General features: G+C 35.0%; 1 protein-coding gene across 1 annotated transcript in view; it reads left to right on the top strand.

Annotated features, from left to right (window-relative positions):
* The window catches only part of MOB4 (MOB family member 4, phocein), a 31,137-nt gene extending 14,163 nt beyond the window's left edge, over positions 1-16,974 (top strand). The window contains exons 4-8 of the mRNA XM_054585887.1: positions 3,120-3,162; positions 3,350-3,436; positions 12,396-12,475; positions 13,507-13,618; positions 13,751-16,974. Of these exons, the coding sequence (XP_054441862.1) occupies positions 3,120-3,162; positions 3,350-3,436; positions 12,396-12,475; positions 13,507-13,618; positions 13,751-13,882 (454 nt within the window). The 3' untranslated portion in view covers positions 13,883-16,974. The remainder of the gene's footprint in view (positions 1-3,119; positions 3,163-3,349; positions 3,437-12,395; positions 12,476-13,506; positions 13,619-13,750) is intronic.
* Positions 16,975-20,292: the final 3,318 nt, after the last annotated feature.

The raw sequence follows: 20,292 nt of genomic DNA, 5'->3' as shown, positions 1-20,292 counted from the left end.
AGAAGCGGTTGTATCCTGAAGTTACTAAGTTGTTTATTGAAGTTATAAACTTTCTAATATAAATGGGAGCTGGGATGAGTTGGTAGGTTAAATACAATGCAGTATAGATATATGTTCTTCAGGGTTTATTACTTTTGAGTTGAATTGAAAATAATAATTAAAGTAGAAATATGACTTTTCCCTAATAAATTAGACCACATTTTTTGTGATGAGAGCCTCAACCTGTAGATAAGGTACTTTTTTTTTTTTTTTTTTGATGTTGCAGGCATGTTGTTTAGATTTTGCAAAGACATATGTCCTGTTATAACAGTTCAGCAATTTCAGGATGCTCTGACTTCTTTGTACTCTGCCAGCTTATTGTCAAATAACTTGACTACTTGATCTGGGTTTTAAAAAATGCATCTCAGTCAATGATTGAAAGTACGAATATGTAGATGTTTCTCTATCCTTATAAATCAAGATAGAGAACACTTTAGTATAATATATCCTTTGTCTTATTTTAGTCAGCTTTGAGAATAACTGTCTAGTAGGATTAATAATGAAAATAAGTGAAGATTTTTTTTCATTTTTTTATTGTAGTTTTTCCACTGCCATTTAACGTCCTTTACCCACCTCCCCCCATGAGGATTTTTTATGTAGCATAATTCGTAACAAGTGAGGGCTGATTTTAGTTTATAAGGTTTTTCTTTTAGATCTAAGAAAACCTGTTTCTCCTTATTTGACTTAGACTATGAAATATGCATTATACAAAACTCATAAAATTTTTTTCATGCATATTTTTTGGTCCTTGTGCTGTTGTTTTTACTCTTGTTATTTTTTCCTGAATATTAGCCACTCTTTCTGGTTTTGTATTTGTGCATTATACATTACATGTATATATATAGTTTTGGTCCTTTATCATACTGTATACATCTTTATAGTTGACCAAGAAGAGTATGCACTTGATGTTATTGATTTGAGGCTTAACTCTTAATGTTATTGGTTAATGCATTTGATTATGTTATGATGTTAATGGGAATTAGGTCATGGGAGATTTAGTCAAATCTTCTACTTGCCCATACCGGATCTGTGTAATTAGGAAAAGATACCTCTTCATTTGAGTGGGTGCAATCTCATGCTAGGATTCATGGCTTTGTGACTAGGGTCACTTTATAACTGAATTTCAGCTGTGGCTTGTGTCTTCAGGCATACAACTTTGTGTTGGCCCTGTATTGAATTAACCTGAAGTTGTTAAGTCTGAAGTGTATCCCACAGGTGATGTCCATACATAAACATTGCGAAATCAGTTGGTTTAATTTTGCTATTCCATAAGTGGGTTAAACTAGACTAGAAACTTTTAACAAATAAAAAACTTGTAACATGCAGTCTACAGATAAGGCCTAGTACAGCGTGATGTGATGATTCAGAAATATTATTTTTGTAGTCCAAGAACAGCATTATTTTTGGCCACCTAGAAAGGAAATAAAATTATAGACAACTGAAAATTTGAAAGTATGTCTTTTTATTTGTTTTCTTCAATTGTAATGTACTTTTTTTTATTATTCTCGCCCAAGGATACGTTTATTTATTTTAGAGAGGGACAGAGGGAGAGAGAGAGAAACAAACATACATGCCTCGACCAGGGAATGAACCCGCAACCTAAGTATATGCTCTGATGAGAATCGAATCCACAACATTTTTGTATATGGGATGATGCTCCAGCCAACTGAGCTACCTGGCCAGGGGTATAATGTGTTTTAAATAAGTAAATAAATAAATAGTTGTGATTTTTTTTTTTTTTTTTTTTTTTTAGTTTTTCTTTTATATATGTGCAATTTTTTTTTTTCATTTGGGACTCTTTTATCTACCAATTACATATGCTTTAGCTTTGTTCTCATTTGATTGGGAGATACAGTAATCATTAATTTGATAGGAATTTTAGGACATATTCAGTATTTTGACAGTTATAAAGTAAATTATCTTTGTGACATAGAGGATAAATTGTCTTTTCATATCAAGTAACAAGCCTGTTTAAAAATGATTATCTTGGCCCTGGCCAGGTATCTCAGTTGGTTAGAGCATCTTTCCAATACACCAAGGTTGGGGGTTCCATCCCTGGTCAGAGCACATACAAGACTCAAATAATGAATGCATAAATAAGTGGGACAATATAAAAATGATGTTTCTCTCCCCCTCTCTCCCCCTTCCCCCTCTTTCTCTAAAAATCAATTTAAAAGTCGTCAGATCTCAGTGTCATGAAATTTCCTCCATTAAGCATTATTCAGAAGTATTTTTTGAGCACTTAATTATGTTCCAAGCATTGTTTTGGGGTTTGTAATTCTCAGTCTGGAAATTTTAGAAGGAAAGCATGTCATGAAAAAATAGCAACAGTCTGTTAAGTGATACTAAAGAAAGTAACAAACTTGTGATCTCAGTATATTTTAATCTGTGGATAGAAAATCAAATTTTCTGTGAACAATAGTTATCTTTTGGGATGAGGTGGTAGAATTATGGAGGACTTTCTTCTACATTATATATGAAGTTTTTATAAGGAGCACGTCATTTGTAATCAATAAAACTTGTAAAATACATAGAAATATAAAAAATGTCTTTTTCTGTATATCTGTTTGTATACGTGCACACAATTTTTTATATAACTGGAATCTTACTGTGAATGTGAACATACATGCTTTGCCAATATTTTACTACTGACCAGTTGCTAATCATTTAGAATGTTTAAAAAAATTTTTTTACGTATAGTTTCTGCAAACATCTTTTTACATATATCTGCATGCAGTTTTGAGTATTTCATTAGAATTGTTCTTAGAATGACTTAGTCAAAAAATAAGCACTTCCTAAGTGTCTTGGTAAATATTTCCAAAATGCTTCTCAGAAGAATTGTACCAATTTCCAGAGTTAAGAGCGATCAAGTCACTGAACTCTGATACGGAAGTATTTTAGGGTCATTATTTTTCAGTTTTGTTTTATTAATCTGTATGTAGGAAATGTGCATGTAAGATCAGGTAGTGTTGATAATGATGAGGGAGGATGGATGGTACTGATTAGGTTCTCTTTTTACAACTAATATTCTAAATGTGGAAAATAGATAAGACTTTTCATTTATATATTTGCGTTTTTAGGCAATTCTGTCTTGAGCTCAATGGACTTGCTGTCAAACTTCAGGTAATATTTTTAAGTTAAAGCAATAATTGAAAGTTCTGATTTTTCTTAATGTTTTTTATAACATAAGTCTTTGTAAAGACTTACCCAGAATTTCTGTGCTAGAATTTTACTTGGAAATATAGTAACCCAAATAATAAACTTTTCAATTGTTATTTTACATATTAAGAAATGTAACTATTTTTAACAGAGTGAATGCCATCCAGATACGTGTACTCAGATGACAGCAACTGAACAATGGATTTTTCTTTGTGCAGCTCATAAAACTCCAAAAGAGGTGAGAATTTATAAAATAGAATGGCTAATAAAATTGTCATAACCTAAACTTTTCAAGGACAGTGGTACCCAAATTTTTAGGGTTTTAAGTTCACTGTTTATTTTGCCATTTGGTTTAGTGTTTTTTGCTACAAAGTTATTGCCACAGTGCTATTTTAGGGTTTCTTATGATAAGTATCATTTTTCATAATTGGGCAATTACATAGGCTAGAACTCACTTTATGATTCACTGGTTATCACAGAATAAGATCTGTCAAATTGTGCTGATACCTGATATGTAGTGGATTACATATACCTGTTTAGATTTTTGGTTCAGTATGATATAATTTCTTTTTCAAAAAAATTTTGTAGGGTTTTTTTCCTTTTTCTTTTTTTACAGTGTAATTTCTTTTAATAGGAACATCTGTTGGTGATTACTAGTTGATGCTTACTCTACTAAGAAATGTTACTTTTGAGCTTTTTAACTTTTTAAAATTGTTTATTCTGTTACAGTTTTCCCAATTTTTTTCCCTTTTCCCCTCTCCACCCAGCCCACCCCTCTCTCTCACAGTCAGTCCCCGCTCCTTGTCCATGAGTCATTCATACATGATCTTTGACTAATCCCTTTTCCTTCCTTCCATTCCCCTTTCTCCCCTCCCCTGCTATTGCTGTCAGTCGGTTCCATGTTCCCATGTCTCTGGTTCTATTTTTGCTGTTAGTTTATTTTCTTCATTAGATTCCAGTTAAAAGTCAGGTTATATGGTTAGGTCGTAAGTTAGGTCATATGTCTTTCTCCGACTGTCTTATTTCACTTAGCATAATTGTCTCTAGTTCCATCCATGCTATCACAGAAGGTAGGAATTCTGCCCTGGCTGGTGTGGCTCAGTGGATTGAGTGCTGGCCTGTGAAGCAAGGGGTCACTGGTTCAATTCCCAGTCAGGGCACATGCCTGGGTTGTGGGCCAGGTCCCCAGTAGGGGGCGCGCAAGAGGCAACCATACATTGATGTTTCTTCCCTCTTTCTCCCTCCCTTCCCTTTTCTCTAAAAAGAAATAAATAAAATCTTTAAAAAAAAAAAAGGTAGGAATTCCTCCTTCCTTCCTTCCTTTCTTTTAATGTTCCCGTCTATTTTATTATATTTAAGTATATTTTATTGATTATGCTATTACAGTTGTCCTAATTTTTTTCCCCCTTTGCCCCCCTTCTCTCCTTGCCCCCTATCCACCTGGTACCCACGTTCCCTCTAGCAATCCCCTTGACCTTAATTCATGTCCATGGGTCGTGCACGTAAGTTCTTTGGCTTCTCCATTTCCTATACTGTTAACATCCCCCTGTCTATTTTGTATCTACCAATTATGCTTCTTAATCACTGTACCTTTTCCTCCATTCTCCCCATTCCCTGTCCCAGCTAATAACCCTCCGAATGATCTTCACGTCTGATTCTGTTCCTGTTCTAGTTGTTGGTTTAGTTTGTTTTTGTTTTTGGTTTTTTTAGATTCAGTTGTTGATAGTTCTGTATTTGTTGTTATTTTAATGTTCATAGTTTTGATCTTCATTTTGTTAAAAAAGTCCCTTTACCATTTTCATGTAATTCTGGCTTGGTGGTGATGAATTCCTTTAGCTTTACCTTGTCTGGAGAGCACTTTAACTGCCCTTCCATTCTAAATGATAGCTTTGCTGGATAGAGTAATCTTGTTGTAGGTCCTTGCTTTTTGCTTTTTATCACTTTGAATACTTCTTGCCGGTCCCTCCTTGCCTGCAAAGTTTCTTTTGAGAAATCAGCTAATAGTCTTATGGGAGCTCCTTTGTAGGTAACTCTCTTCTCTTGCTGCTTTTAAGATTCTCTCTTTATCTTTAACCTTTGGCATTGTAATTATGGTGTGTCTTGGTGTGTTCCTCATTGGGTCCTACTTGTTTGGGACTCTGTGCTTCCTGGACTTGTACGTGTATTTCTTTCACCAAATTAAGGAAGTTTTCTTTCATCATTTTTTCAAATATATTTTCCATTTCTTGCACTCCTTCTTCCCCTTCTGACATCCATGTGATTCAGATGTTGGCACTTTTGGAGATGTGCCAGAATCTTCTTATGCTCTCCTTGTTTATTTGAATTCTTGTTTCTTCATTCTGTTCTGGTTGAATGTTTATTTCTTCCTTAAATTCCAAATTGAATCCCAGCTTCCTTCCCTTTGTTTCTGGTTCCCTGTGGATTTTTCTTTATTTCACTTAGTGTAGCTTTCTTTCTTCCCCTATGTTTTTGCTGTACTCAATGATTTCCCTGAGCATTCTTTTTTTTTTTTAAAGATTTTATTTATTTTACTTTTTTTTAGAGAGAGGGGAAGGGAGGGAGAAAAAGGGAGAGAAACATCAATGTGTGAAAGATACTGGTTGCCTCTTGCCATACCACTAACCAGGGATCTGGCCTGCAATCCAGGCACGTGGCCTGCAATCCAGGCACGTGCCCTGACTGGTTATTGAAATAGCAACCTTTTGGTTCACAGGCTGGCGCTCAGTCCACTGAGCCACACCGGCCAGGGCTCTCTGAGCATTCTTACCACCAGTGTTTTGAACTCTGCATCTGATAGGTTGGCTATTTCTTTTTTGCTTAGTTCTTTTTCTGGGGTTTCGTTGTCTTCTTTCATTTGGGCCATATTTCTTTGTTTTCCCAAGTTGGCAGCTTCCCTGTGTTTGTTTCTGAGTATTAGGTAAAGCTGCTTTGATTCACTGTCTTATCACACCTGTTATGTTATAAGGAGCAGAGCCTTAGGTATTTGTCAGGGTGGGGCAACCCAGTTCACCCTTTGTGGCACTGCATGTGGAAGAGGGGCCAGAGAGGGGACAGTGCCGTTACCTGGCCTTTGGAGGCTTGCCTGGCACTTGCCCCATTTCCAGTCCCTTCACCCACTTCCCATATGGGACTGGCACCCTTCTAGTTGCTTCCCTGGTGATAATTCCCAGAAAGGGTGTGTTTACGTACATTATAGGACTGAGTGGGCCCTTTAAACGGACTTCCCTGAGAAACTAGCAGTTTATTCTGCTGCCCCAATCTCCACTGGATTTTACAGCCAGAAGTTGTGAGGCTTTATCTTCCCAGTGCTGGAATCCTAGACTGTACTCTGGCCTGAGGCTGAGATTGCTTGCTCCCAGGGTATCCCTTTTGATTTTTACCTACCACTCGTGAATATGGGACCGACCACTCATTCTGCCACTGCTGCTACCTCTCTGCACTGCACCACATCCTCTCCACCCCAGCTCCCTGTCTCCACCCCTCCTACCCAACTGGATGAATGTGGCTACTTTAAATCCTTGGTTGTCAGACTTGTATACAGTTTGATTTTCTGGCAGTCCTGGTTGTTTTTTGTTTTGAGGTTAGTTGTGATTCTTTTTGTGGTTGTGCAGGAGGCAAAGCATGTCTACCTATGCCTCCATCTTGACTGGAAGTAGCTTTTTAACTTTATAGGTCAATATTTTTTATCTATATTTCATTAACATTTCTTACTATTAACTTGAAACTCACCATTATGATTTTTTCATTTTATGTTTGGGCCTACACTGAAAAAGTTATTCATGTTTTTTTTCCTCATTTTATTGTCAAGGTAAGAATAAAGGAAGTAAAAATTATTTATAGAATTTTTAAAAATCATTTTTATATGATATCCTAGTATATGCTCAGTTTTCTTTAGTTATCTCAGAAATGTCCTTTACAAGTGGTTTGTTTAAAGTATCATTGATTTCCTTGTGATCTGTATTCCTTTTTAATCTGTAGTAATTACTTCTTACTCACCATTGATTTGCTTGAATATGTTTGGGTTTGGCCAGTTCTGTGGAATTACAGAGCTTCAAATAATTACTTTATTGACTGACCTCTAAGGCTTGAAGACAATTGATTTGCTAATTGCAAAATCAGTATATGGTGTTACTTTGGAAAAGCTAAGTTCTCTAAAATAAAGAGTATCTTGTACCTTTCTAAGCAAATAGTACTGAGTTGGAAGACTGATTTCATTTAGGGTGTTGCTTTTTTGTGTGTTAAAAAATGGAAGCAATATTGAGATTGTGTGTTATTCTATATCTGGGAAAATCTACGTGGTATTTTCATTGATAACCAATTCACTGAAGTAAGGTACATAGTATAGTGAATGATCTGCTAAATGTAATTAAGAAACTGAATCATGAAGGCTAGTTTTGTCAGTTAGTAAAGATGCATTATCCAGTTTGTGATGTATTGTGAGATTTATATATACTTGCATTGTCACATCCATTTTTTCCTTCATTAATATTAAATATAAGATAGGATGGTCCTGTGTGAGTAAGTCTTAAAATTGCAGTGTTCTTGCTGAAGATCAGTTCCTTTTCATTATCCATGTCTCGAGGAAGAATGGTAGAATTTCTAAGTGGTAACTATATGAAATAGACTGCTGTGAAAATATAAACGAAAGAAAATCATGAAAGGACACTTTTTGAACTCTTGTGGAATAATAGTCAGGAAATAATAGCAACTGACAGATTAGTGCTAAGAAAGTTGCTCTGATGAATTAAAAGCACTGGGCAGATTCTGAAGTGGAACAGTTAGGATATTTAGTACCCAGTAGTGCTTTACTCAACGTCCTTAAGGCTTAGAGACTTTGAGAGGCATCACAGCAAATTGTTGATTGTACAAATAGTGACTGTAAGTGACAAAGGTTATAACTTGTTACTACCTGCTGACCCTTTCAGTCACATGTACATTGTGATCACTTGCAGTAGCATTATGAGCATATATTTAGAAAAATCTTAATTTATAGAAGTCTGTGAACACATTACTTTTTTGTAATCTGCTGTACTTTGCCAGCTTCTTGCTGTTATACATGAGACAGGGTAGGATTAGGTAACTGAGAATTAATTGGGGGGAGGGTGGAGGGAAGCAGCATAAACGAGGAAAAACTTCCCCAACTCCCTCTCTCCGCAAAAAATCCAGAAATCAATTAAAGATCTAAAGTTATGCTGTCTGATACAGTAGCCATGAACCACATGTGACTTTGGAGCACTTAATTACGGGTAGTCCAACATGAGATGTGTTACAAGTGTAAAAATACATATTGATTTAGTAAAAAAGACAATGTAAAATATCTCATTAAGAGATAACTGGATGTGTACATACAAAAGAATAAAGTCAGACCCCAACCTCATACAATGTACAAAAATTAGCTCAGAATGGATTAAAGACCTAAATGTAACAACTAAAATTAAAGAACTCTGGGGGAGAGACTTAAGTATAAATCTTCATCGCCTTTGATTGGGCAATAATTTCTTAAATATGACACCAAAACAGCAAGCAATGGAAGAAAACATAGGTAATTCAGATTTCATCAAAATAAAAATTTTTTTGTGCTTCAAAGAAAGTGAAGAGGCAGCTCATGGGAGAAAATATTTTTGTAATCACATCCCTGAAAAGAGTCCATAATGCATAATGCATATCCAGAATGCATAAAGAACTGTTATAACTCAGCAATGAAAAGAAAATCATTTTGGCTGGTATGGCTCAATGGATTGAGCACTGGTTTGCTAACTGAAAGGTCACTGGTTCTATTCCTGGTCAGGGCGCATGCCTGGGTTGCAGGCCAGGTCCCCAGTTGGGGGTGTGCATGAGGCAGCCCATAGATGTTTCTCTTCCTTTCTCACTCTCTAAAAATAAGTTAAAAAAAAACTTCTGAAAAAATGTTTTTGATTTATTTATTTTTTAAAGACAACTTAGTTTGTCCTGGCTGGGTGGCTCATTTGGTTGGGGTGTTGTCACGTACACAAAAAGGATGCAGGTTCAACCCCTGGTTTGGGCACATACAGGAGGCAACTAATCAGTGTTTCTCGCATTGCTGTTTCTCTCTCTCTCTCTCTCTCTCAAATCAATAAGCATATTCTCAGGTGAGGATAAAAAAAAAGACGACAACCAGTTTAAAACTGAGCAAAAGATTTGAATAGACTTTTCTCTAAATAAGATATAAAAGTGGCCAAGAAGTACATGAAAAGATGCTCAACATCATTAATCATTAGGTAAATGTGTATCAAAACCACAATGAAAACATAAACAAAATGTGGTATATGCATGCAGTGAAATTTTTTTCAGCCGTAAAAGGGAATGAAGTTTTGTATAGCGTGGATGGACCTTGAGGACTTTATGCTGAACCACATAAGCCAGACACACATGGACAGCTCTTTTATGATTCTCCTTGTATGAAATACCTTGAAAGGGCAAATTAATAGAGACAAAAAGTAGAGTAGAGATTGCCAGGGACTGGGTATGGGAAGTTACCAATTGATGGTACAGACAGTTTCTGTTTGGGATGATGAAAACCCTTTGTTCAGAAACAAATAGTAGTGTTGGTTGCATGATACTAAATGTAATTAATGCCACTGAATTGTACATTGAAAAATAGTTAAGCCCTGACTGGTGTGGCTCCAGTGTCACTCTGCAAAATGAAATGCTGCCAGTTAGATTCCTGGTCAGGGCACATGCCTGGGTTACTGGTTTGGTCCTCAGTGGGCCATGTACAAGAGGCAACCAATTGATGTTTCTCATGTTAATGTTTCTCTTCTCTTTCTCACTCCCTTCCTCTTTCTCTAAAAATAAGTAAATCTTAAATAAAAATTAAAATAGTTAAAATGGCAAATTTTATGTTCTTTATATTTTACCACAACTTTTTCAATGGAAAAAGAAGACAATCCTGCAATGGCCTACTTCACCCACTAGCATGACTAAAATATAAAAGACAGATAACAACAAGTATTGGCCAGGATATAGGGAAAAGTGGAACCCTTTTACATTGCTGATGGGTTTGTAAAATACTGTAGCCACTTAGGGAAAAACAGTTTGGAAGTTCCTCAGAATGATAAGTGTAGAGTTGCCAAATGACTTAGTGATTACACTCCTAGATACATTCCCATAATAAATGAAAACATGTCCGCACAAAAATTTTACACTAATGGTCACAGTGACATTATTCATGATAACCCAAAATGGAAACAACCAGATTTAGATCAACTGATGAGCAGTACAGGAACAAAATGTGGTAAATGTATGCAATGGAATATTAATCAGCCATGAAGAGGAATGACCTTTATAGAGAAACATTTTACAGCATTTTTGTATATATTAAAAACATTAAAGTTTAAAAAGATTTTGAATAAAAGTAATGAGGTACTGATTCATGCTGTACTATGGATGAGCCTTGAAAATATGCTAAGTGACATTAAAAGCCACATACTCATATTTAGGATATATCCAGAATAGGCAAATTCATAGAAGACAGCAAGTAAATTAGTTTTTGCTTAGGGTTCGAAGGAGGAGAGAATGAGAAATCCTTTTTGGGAGTGATAAAATTTTCTGGAATATAGTTGATGATAATTGTACAACTTTTTGAATATACTACAATGTGAATTTTGCACTTTTAAACCAATTTTATGGTAATGAGAATTATATCTTAATTTAAAAATACCCTCAAAAAACTCATTAATAATTTTTATATCAGTTATATGTTGAAATGATGATTTTGGCTATATAGATTTAAAATACATTATTAAAATTCACCTGTTTCTTTTTACTTTTTTAATGTGGCTCCTAGAAATTTCAAAATGAAATGTATGGCTTAGTATTATACTCCCATTGGACAGGTGCTAATTTAAAGGTTGTAAAACTGTCCAGTGACTAATGTGGGAAACACAGTAACTTGGGGTATTTGTTTTTGACCAAATCACCTGTAATCGTATATATGAAGAAAGATAATTTTTTCAATAAATATTGCTCATGGTACTGTTTTAGGCAGTGAGTCCAGTAACTATAAATTCCTGTGGATGTGTAGTTAGAAAAATACTTTTTTTTTTGTTTAGATAATCTTTATACATTTGCCATGGCATTATAATCCTTGTTTAGTAGTTATTATTTTACCTTTCTAATTGCTACCTTCAACCTTAGCACTTGAAAAGTATTCCAATTACTGAGTAGAGTTAGAATCAATGTTATTCTTTTATCTAGCTTTTTTTTTCCTTCAAGTAGATGGACTGGTTCATCCTCACTGTTCCTTTTCTTTGGTCCTTTTCCTTATCAGCTCTCAAAAGAACTGAGTGAGAAGATTACTTTGTAGTTTTATTTTTCCTTTATAGGTTTGCTGATTTGCTATGAGACAATAGGTTTCATTGTTTCTGATAAATAGAATAGGATAAGACAAGTTTATTAAAATATAAAGATATAAATTTCATGTTAAATTTCAAAGGAGGTTCAAGGAGAAAATTACTGAGGGAGCTGCTAGGATAACAGGCACATAGTAAAGCATGTTTTCTAGGATGTTAGAAGACAGTGCTCCCTCAAGATATTTGTGAAGAATAGGGGGCTTCTGGGCCTCTTGGTAAAGTATAAATCAGTGGACCAGGAGTCAGTTTATTCCTACTAGGAACATGTTTTTGAGTCCTTTCCTAACTGTATGATCTTCCCCAAGCCATTGATGATCTCTGCTGCTGTGTGTCATCCCAGCACTGTCTCGTGCTTTAGAGTTGGGTTATTTACATGCTTGCTTGCTTACTTGAATCTCAGTGATCTTTTCTAAGCTGGATTGCTTATTTTGAAAGAGTCCTTATCCTGCCTACAGATAACTTTAAGACCTGGAAGAAGCCTGTGCATACTCTGCAAACTGACCAGCTTCAGTTTCCTCATTTGTAAAGTCAAAGGGTGAGATTAGATAACCGGGTGTTCTTTCCAGCTCTATATGTTTTCTTCTAGGTACAGTTTTGGGAGTGAGAAATTAAAAGACTTCTTCTAGAGGTCTACTATAGTTTATGGGGATAATAAAGCCTTATTTACTGATGTAATGTTGAATTTTAGTCATTCTGATATTGTAAGGTGATTTTTTTCTTAGAATATACTCAGGTTTTTGGAATAAGACATATATATAATAAAAACACCTAACCTAAGAGGTAGAGCTCTTTTTCTGATGCATTTTTTTATTCTTTCTTTTATAGTGTCCTGCTATAGACTATACCAGACACACACTTGACGGTGCTGCATGTCTTCTGAATAGCAATAAATATTTTCCTAGCAGGTAAACAAAACTTTTAAACATGGTATTAAACTTTTTGGGTTGATTAAAAAGATTGTTGTTTATAAAACCAAAACTAGGCTGCCGGTAAATGCATTGTATTCTTTAAACTTTCTTTTTTTTTTAATCCACACTTTGAAATTAGGGATATGGTTAAACTAAAGTTAGCAGTACTTAGCTCCCAAAGCTCATAGGCCAGTTGAGTCAAGGGTAGTCCCTGCTGCTGTGTGTCATTGTCCAGGGCTCTCTCTTTGATGCGTTAGAGTTGGGATACTTAGACCCTTGCTTACTTGATGAGACCTCTGTGATCGAGTCAGCCTCCTTTTATACAGACTAAAGAGCAGACTTCACTTAGTTGGACTGTTTGTTTTTGAAGGATTCCTTATTCTTGCCTATCACAATCCTCATCAAAGAGGATGTGGGAAGAAGCCTCTGTATAATGTAATATGTTATTGGTGAGGTCTGTGACTGGTCTTTTATTCTATAAAGATATTTGTTATCTGGTGAATCACTTTGGAAATTTTATTCTCTCGGCCTCCCCCAAATATCATTAACTCTAAAGAGCTCATATTAAATATGTTAAAAATACTGGATTTTGCCTCAGTATCCTGTATACAGTTTTTTAACAAAGAATATCAGAAATATACAGGCAATTTTTATTTCTAAAAAAAAAGTTCTGTGGAATAAAACTAATTCCTTTTAGTAGCTTTAGTTACCTCTAGAGAACAAAGTATTAATGTATGTGTATGGCTTAGTAAGTTTGATTTGTCAGGATTTATTTTCAATGCATTAAACTACAACATTTCAAAACTACGGTGCTGAATTTTTTAGGCACTGTGGTTACATAGAAGGAGCAGCGGCCCACGAGTGAACAGGGGTTCTAGGCCTGCTCTTGCCTCTTACTAGTACTTTGACCTTGGACTGAAAAGTTACTTTTCTTAGATGTCTGTTTCCACACTTGTGAATTGAGAAGATTAGAATATAGTGTTCCTAAGATCTGTCCAGCTCTGTGAATCTGTGATTTCTGTTTCTAGGGTTAGCATAAAGGAATCATCAGTAGCAAAACTAGGATCAGTATGCCGTAGGATTTACAGAATATTTTCACATGCTTATTTTCATCATCGGCAGATATTTGATGAATATGAAGTAAGTATATTTTAATAGTTATCCTGATGCATTCTTATCAGAATGACAATAATATATGCTGATATTATGTCTTTTTTTTTTTTTTTTGGTTTACGATAGTACATTAAAATAACATTTTTTTCTTCTCTACAGAATGAAACATTTTTGTGTCATCGGTTTACTAAATTTGTGATGAAATACAATTTGATGTCCAAGGATAACCTGATTGTACCAATTTTAGAAGAGGAAGTTCAGAATTCAGTTTCTGGGGAAAGTGAAGCATGAAGGGAATCATATAGAAAAAATGTACTGAGCATAAAATTAACATTCATTATGTACTGTATATATATATATATCATTTTAGATATGTCAATCATGTATCCGTATTAGAGCCCCTTTGTTTAGTATATAGGTTTTTGTATGCTGAGTGTTGCCTTTTAAAGTGGGAAAAACTTTTTAAGTTATTCATGAGCTGTATATTCACCGGTGTGGCACTCATGGTTTTTAAATAAGATTAGTATTATCTGTTTATAATGCCTGTTAATAAAAGAATTTACAGTTTGGTAAAATTGCTGCTAAACAATCATTGGATCATAATCCTCATCAATAAACCCATCTATAAAAAAGATGAGTGAGCTTGAGGTTTCGCACAAGCCATTTGCTAAATAGTAACGTTTTCCTTTAGTTTTACCCCTGAGTTTAGATAGTCTAGAAAATTCTGTAGTACATAGTTTAGTTTTAGCTATTAACTTTTCAAAAACGAAATAAAAGTTTTAAAATTCTGTTTATAGTTTTTGATACACATTTATGATTATGTGTATATCCAAATATAAATCAAATGAAGCATTAGTATTAGTGAAATAATCTTAATACTACATAAAGTATATTCTGGACCCACATACTTGGAAAGGATTTACCTTTTTGCAACAGTGGACTGTTACATACAAGATGGTGATAATGATAAGGTGCATAAATGATGCTCCCACTGGAAACCTACCCTGTCCTTCCCTTCTCCTCATGTCTCTTAATACCCATTCCCCCTCCACACTAGACTGCATTAGATGAGAAGCTTTTCACCAGACTGTGATTTAGGGGTGGCTTATACCTATTTATATTGTATTAATTGCTTACAAATTATACCTCATGTTGGCAATTACACTACAGGAAAAATGTATTGGCACAGGCTCTTGCTTATCTTTGTTTTGCAAAATTGTTCTAACTACTTGGAAAACAGTTTTTTAAATAGTTTGATTTTCTCTGTTACTAATATTACTCTGACCATCAATGCAGCATTTAAATCAAGTTGAAAAATATTGTAGTATTTATTTTTATCACCCTACCCTGCAAAGTGTATGTTTGAATTATATGCACGTAATTTTTTTTGCAATTATATACAGATTCCCAGGGTGTTGATGAATAGTCATACAGTTTTTGGATTTTGTGTCTTAACAAGGATTCAACTGCAGATTTTACAGTCTTACAATTTACTGAATGCAGGTTTTAACAAAGCACTGGAGGTCTGATTGCTAAACTGATTGTAATGAGGCACTAAGGCTAAAAAATTGTATATGTAGCAAAGAAAATACATAAATCCATCTCATGAACAGATTTAACAAACACAGGGAACATTTTTTTTCCCATTTAAAATGATTATTTTGAAATGAAGATGCGAATGTATTCATCTTACTTGATTTGTTTTCAAATTTGAGGATATATTTTATATCATATAATGAGACAAATATGTACAGCAAAAATTTTGGAAATAGTAGCATACTGAGAGTATGTATATGTATTATTTCTAACCCTACCAGTATATCTGATTTTGGAACAGTGCTGTTCTAGCAGCCAGTCATTAATTTACCACAACCCACAACTATCTTTTAAGAAGTTTTATGGTTATAGTGAAAGGAATGTTGACTTTGAAATTATACATTTATATTAAAGTCACTATAAGCCAATGGGAATATTAATTTTTACACAAACTTGCTAAATACTGAGAGACTAAACTACTAAGTTAATAAATTATATATAGCAATGTAGCTGTTCTCTCTATCAGGGGTGTCTAACCTGTGGCCCAGGATGGCTGTGAACGTGGCCCAACACAAAATCGTAAATTTAGTTAAAACATTGCTTAGTTTTATTACTAAGTTTTATACTAAATTTTATTACATAGATATGGACATTTTCTGTATTAATCACAAACTTGGGACTTGCTCGACGATTTTAAAGGAAACTAAAGGGCTGCTGCATAATTAGGGTTATTATGTGAGGACTTTTTGCTTATCTTTGGTGGTGGATATGACAGAAGTTATGCACGGACCTTTTTTTTGCTCATCAATTTTCGTTAGTGTTTGTGTATTTAACGTGTGGCCCAAGACAACTCATCATCCTCCAGTGTGGCCCAGAGATGCCAAAAGGTTGGACACCCCTGTGTCTAGATGGTGACTCAATGGATTTCTGTTGCAATGGCTGGGATTGGCAATCTAGCTAAGTATTTTGAAACACATTTTGAATAATATGGCTTAGTGTTAATGGGGAAATAAATTTTTTTTTCTTATTCCATCTTCCCTGTGCTGTGTTTGGAATTGATTATTGAGTAAACACAAACAAACAAAAACCCCAAAATGAAACATCAGTTTTAGTCTTGCTTTTGTATTCATATTGACATCTCCTTTATACTCATTGCATGTGAAGTTGACTCACTATACTAGATAGACCAAAATGGAACAGTTACTGTTTTTGCTTAATGCTAATTACAGACTTTTGCAAATATACATGTATGTACCTAAGTGGTATTGAAAAAATTTAACAACCCTGGCAAACCACTGATTTTTAAATAAGTGTTCTAGGAAGAGGGGAAGAGAAAACATAGTTCTGCGTGGTCAGGAAGTTAAGCTCCACTTTTTGTTTGAATTGTTTATACAATACAGCTCCAAAAGTTAAAATTTTCTTTGCAGAAAATTGTTTTGACCACATATTCAATTCGCTCTTTTCGTTCTATCATATCTGGGGAAGTAGCTAACAATAATTTATGTTCTCAAAGGTATATCCTAGTTCTTTTGTGTGTATGTTTTCTCTGACTTGGTCAAATTTGCATTTTTAGGACAGTTTCTTAATTAACTTCTTAATGAGTTAGCACTTTTTTACTATCAGAATAACATTAAAAATCCATGATTACATTGTTAGCAAGGACTGTATTATGGTTTAAACACATTTACAGCCCTGGTCAGCTAACTCAGTTGATTAGAGTCTTGTCCCAAAACGCCAAGGTTGCAGGTTCCATCTCCAGTCAGGGCACATGCAAGAAACAACCAATGAATGCTTATAAGTAGAATAACAAAAGTGATGATTCTCTCTCTCTGTCTCTCTTCCTCTCTCTCTCTAAAAATCAATAAATAAAATTTAAAATATTTACTGACTAATGCCAAATTTATTATAGAATAAATTACTTGTTCCTGTGTACTTTGCTCTATTCACTATAGGATGATGAGTTTTTGCCTGAAGGTTCCTATAATTTTATTTGCACAGTTCTACGTTTTACATTCTTTGTTTTTGCATACTTTTCAGGTGTGCTAAAGGTTTCTTGGTATAGTCATTCCATGCTATGCCAGTGTTTCAGTAAAAGTAGTTTTCATTCCTTGAATGTAGCTTATTTGTTAATTAAGCAGACACTACAGATGTATTTGTACAACACATTTAGCAGGTTATTTGAGATGGTCAAAACATCTAAATGTGTTTTCTGAAAAAAATATGCATTATTAGGAAAGTACACTGTAAAGCCAGATAATACCAAAAAAATCTACTAGAGCAGTGATTTTCAAGTTGTATGCCTCAAGATTTTTTAAAATATGCAATATCTGACTATATAGCCAGGGGTACTGGCCTCTTTTCCCTTGAATTGTCAAATAAAAAATGACAACAGCCAACACAATGGCCATCTCGAGCGAGTGAATCAAAATTATACCCCCTTTTTTGTCAGAGCGGCAAAAGATAAATTTTTTGGCGTGCTTCAGAGTTGTAATAATTAGTTTACATGTGCTATGAGATGAAAAAGGTTGAAAATTGCTATACAAGAGGGTTATATTACTTATCTAAAAGATTCATTTAGGAGCCTTACTCTTTAACATTTGGGATGCATATTTTATAGGATATTTTATGTGGGCTGAGAATGTAATGTAATTAAATACTAAATTTTTGTAATAACATATTTCCACAAAAAATATAATTGACATCCTGAAATGACATGCATGAAAATTGTATGTCAAGTGATATTGATTCTAGGATTAATTAGAGCATCAACATTCAAAATTAAGATATATTGATATGCAAAAGTAAGAGATTCAAAAGTAAGATTCATTTTTAAAAAAATGAAATTAGTATTATATCCTGATCTGATTTCTGCTATAAACCTTGGTAAAAAGTTTATAATTCCATAAATAGCATATTTTCCTCTTTATTTTGGGTAGACCTCATGAGATCCATCTGTATCTCGTATAACAAAGAGAAATTTTTACTTAAAAACTAGTTGCAGGTTATGGGATGTTCTGCCTTTTTTTGAAACTGTCAAAGGAACATTCTCATAAAATAGGGTTAAAAAAATTTTCCTCATTTACATTTGCTGATTTTAATATTTTAGTTTTCCTTAGCATCTAAAAGAAAATGTTAATTTAAAAAAAAATGCTATATACCTTGTTCTGAAAGAGGTTGAATCCAGTAGAAACCATAGGATTCTATCCTTGTATTTTTCCCCCACTCTCTTCAGAGATGAGACTGACCGAGGGGAAGCAAAGGAACAAGGGAACCCTGGAGAGGAAGAAACAGTGGGGATGGTCATTATTGCACTAGCAAATGAGATATCCCTTCACCTAATTCCAGTCATTCGATAATTTTTTTCTTTTTGTGGGTGAATTCCTAGTTGTCCTAAAAAATGTCTCTTTAAAACCAAGTGTATATATAGAGAGATTATGCTTGCCTTAATTTGGGTAATATTTAAACTACATTAAATATTTGGTGCTTTTTGTTTTTTGAGTATCATTTTATAAAACAAGTGAAGAATGAAGATATTGCATTCTGGTTGTTGAGATACCACGTTAGTGACATCTCTTTCAATGTCTGCTGTGGTAAATAACCACAGATTCAGCGATTTAAGACAATATAAGTTTGTCCTCTTAACAGTTTTTGAGGTCAGAAGCTCAAAATCAGTTTCACTGGGCTAAAATTAGGTTCCTGGTTCTCTCTGAAGTCCCCGGGGAAGAATCTGCTCCTTCCCTCTTTTTGCTGCTGGCGGCTGTTGGCAGTCTTTAGCTTGTGGCCGCCTCATTCCAGTCTATACTTCCACGATCACGTTGTCCTCTCCTTTAGTGATGTCCCTCCCTGCCCTATCTGGGTTTTAAAAGCTTTACATGGGTCACTCTGATGTGCTGTCAGTTTTGGAAACCTCTGGGAAATTGAGGAGATGAGGTAAAGGGTGCACTTTTTTCAAACTAGTAAATGGCCAGCATCTTCTCAGGGGAAGATAAATCTGGCAACACCAACATTTCACCTGTAAGGTAAGTTCCTAGTGGAAGGAGTGAGTTGGGGACGTACCATCTGCTTAACCCAGGGCTGCCAAGGATGATGAAATGCAACACAGCAAAATGGGGAAAGGGGGTGACTCCTCAGCTGACCCACTGCCTCTAATAAGGTTTGCTGCCAGAATTTTTTGCTTTTTAAATGTGGGAGCCTACTTGATGCATGTTGAATCCCACAATTTGATGGAATTCAAAAGCCTTGTTTGATGAGACTAATACTGTTTGTGAGGACCTTTAACTGTGGTATTAAAGATAACCCTTTTGTATTCTGGTTTGAACTGAGTAAAGGAAATCAGGTAAATTCCAACAGGTCTGTAATGTTTTGGTTCCTTGCAAAGTGATAATGCTGCCATTGCAGAATTTCCAAGCGCATCCTTAGATGCGTATGGGTGGCAATGGCCATTTAGTTTTCTTTTTTTAAAAATGTTTATTTTTAGAGACAGGAAGGGAGGAAGAAAGAGAGAGAAACATTGATGTGCGTGAAAACCATCGATTGGTTGTGCCCCTTCTGGGGACTGGACACGCAACCCAGGCCTGTGCCCTGACCAGGAATTGATCTGTCACTTTGCAGGATGATGCCAACTGGGCCACAACAGACGGCTAGTTTTTCTTTTGAAGAAATAAGTATGTCCCATACCTACTGGTCTGGTATCTTTAGGGCACTTAGGAGGAAAAGTAATTTTTTGCCATCAGATTTTTTTTCAGCTGTGTTTAGCATATTCTAGACTGAGGAGCTTATTTATCTGTTTTGGGGCAGTACAGATACTAAATCCAGCCTTTGAATCATCATTCTTGAATCACTTGGGTCTGCTTTATTTGGGGAATCCAATCTAAAGAGTTGGCAACCTCTTAGCACAACTAAGAGGGCTCCATTGTGCTGGTGGTATTACTTAGGAAATCCCAAGAAAAAGATAAGACATTCCAAACTAGATGAGACCCCAAACTTAGGGGTCATCAAGTTAAGCATCCCTTTCCTGCCCTCTTGTTTTACAGATTTAAAAACAAAACTCCAACAACAAACCAAGGTCGCAGGGATTAAATGATTGTCCAGAACTCCCATGGATAGGCAGTACAGAGCTGGGGCCTCAACTCCCTGAAGGGTGTGGAGGTTAATGAAGAGCTGAG

The sequence above is a fragment of the Pteronotus mesoamericanus genome, unplaced genomic scaffold (genome assembly GCF_021234165.1).
Source record: "Pteronotus mesoamericanus isolate MK-2021 breed Mesoamerican mustached bat unplaced genomic scaffold, CSHL_Meso_final contig_90, whole genome shotgun sequence".
Taxonomy (NCBI): Eukaryota; Metazoa; Chordata; class Mammalia; order Chiroptera; family Mormoopidae; genus Pteronotus; species Pteronotus mesoamericanus.
Note: the sequence above shows the minus strand (reverse complement) of the source record. Positions and strands in the feature narration are given on the sequence as shown.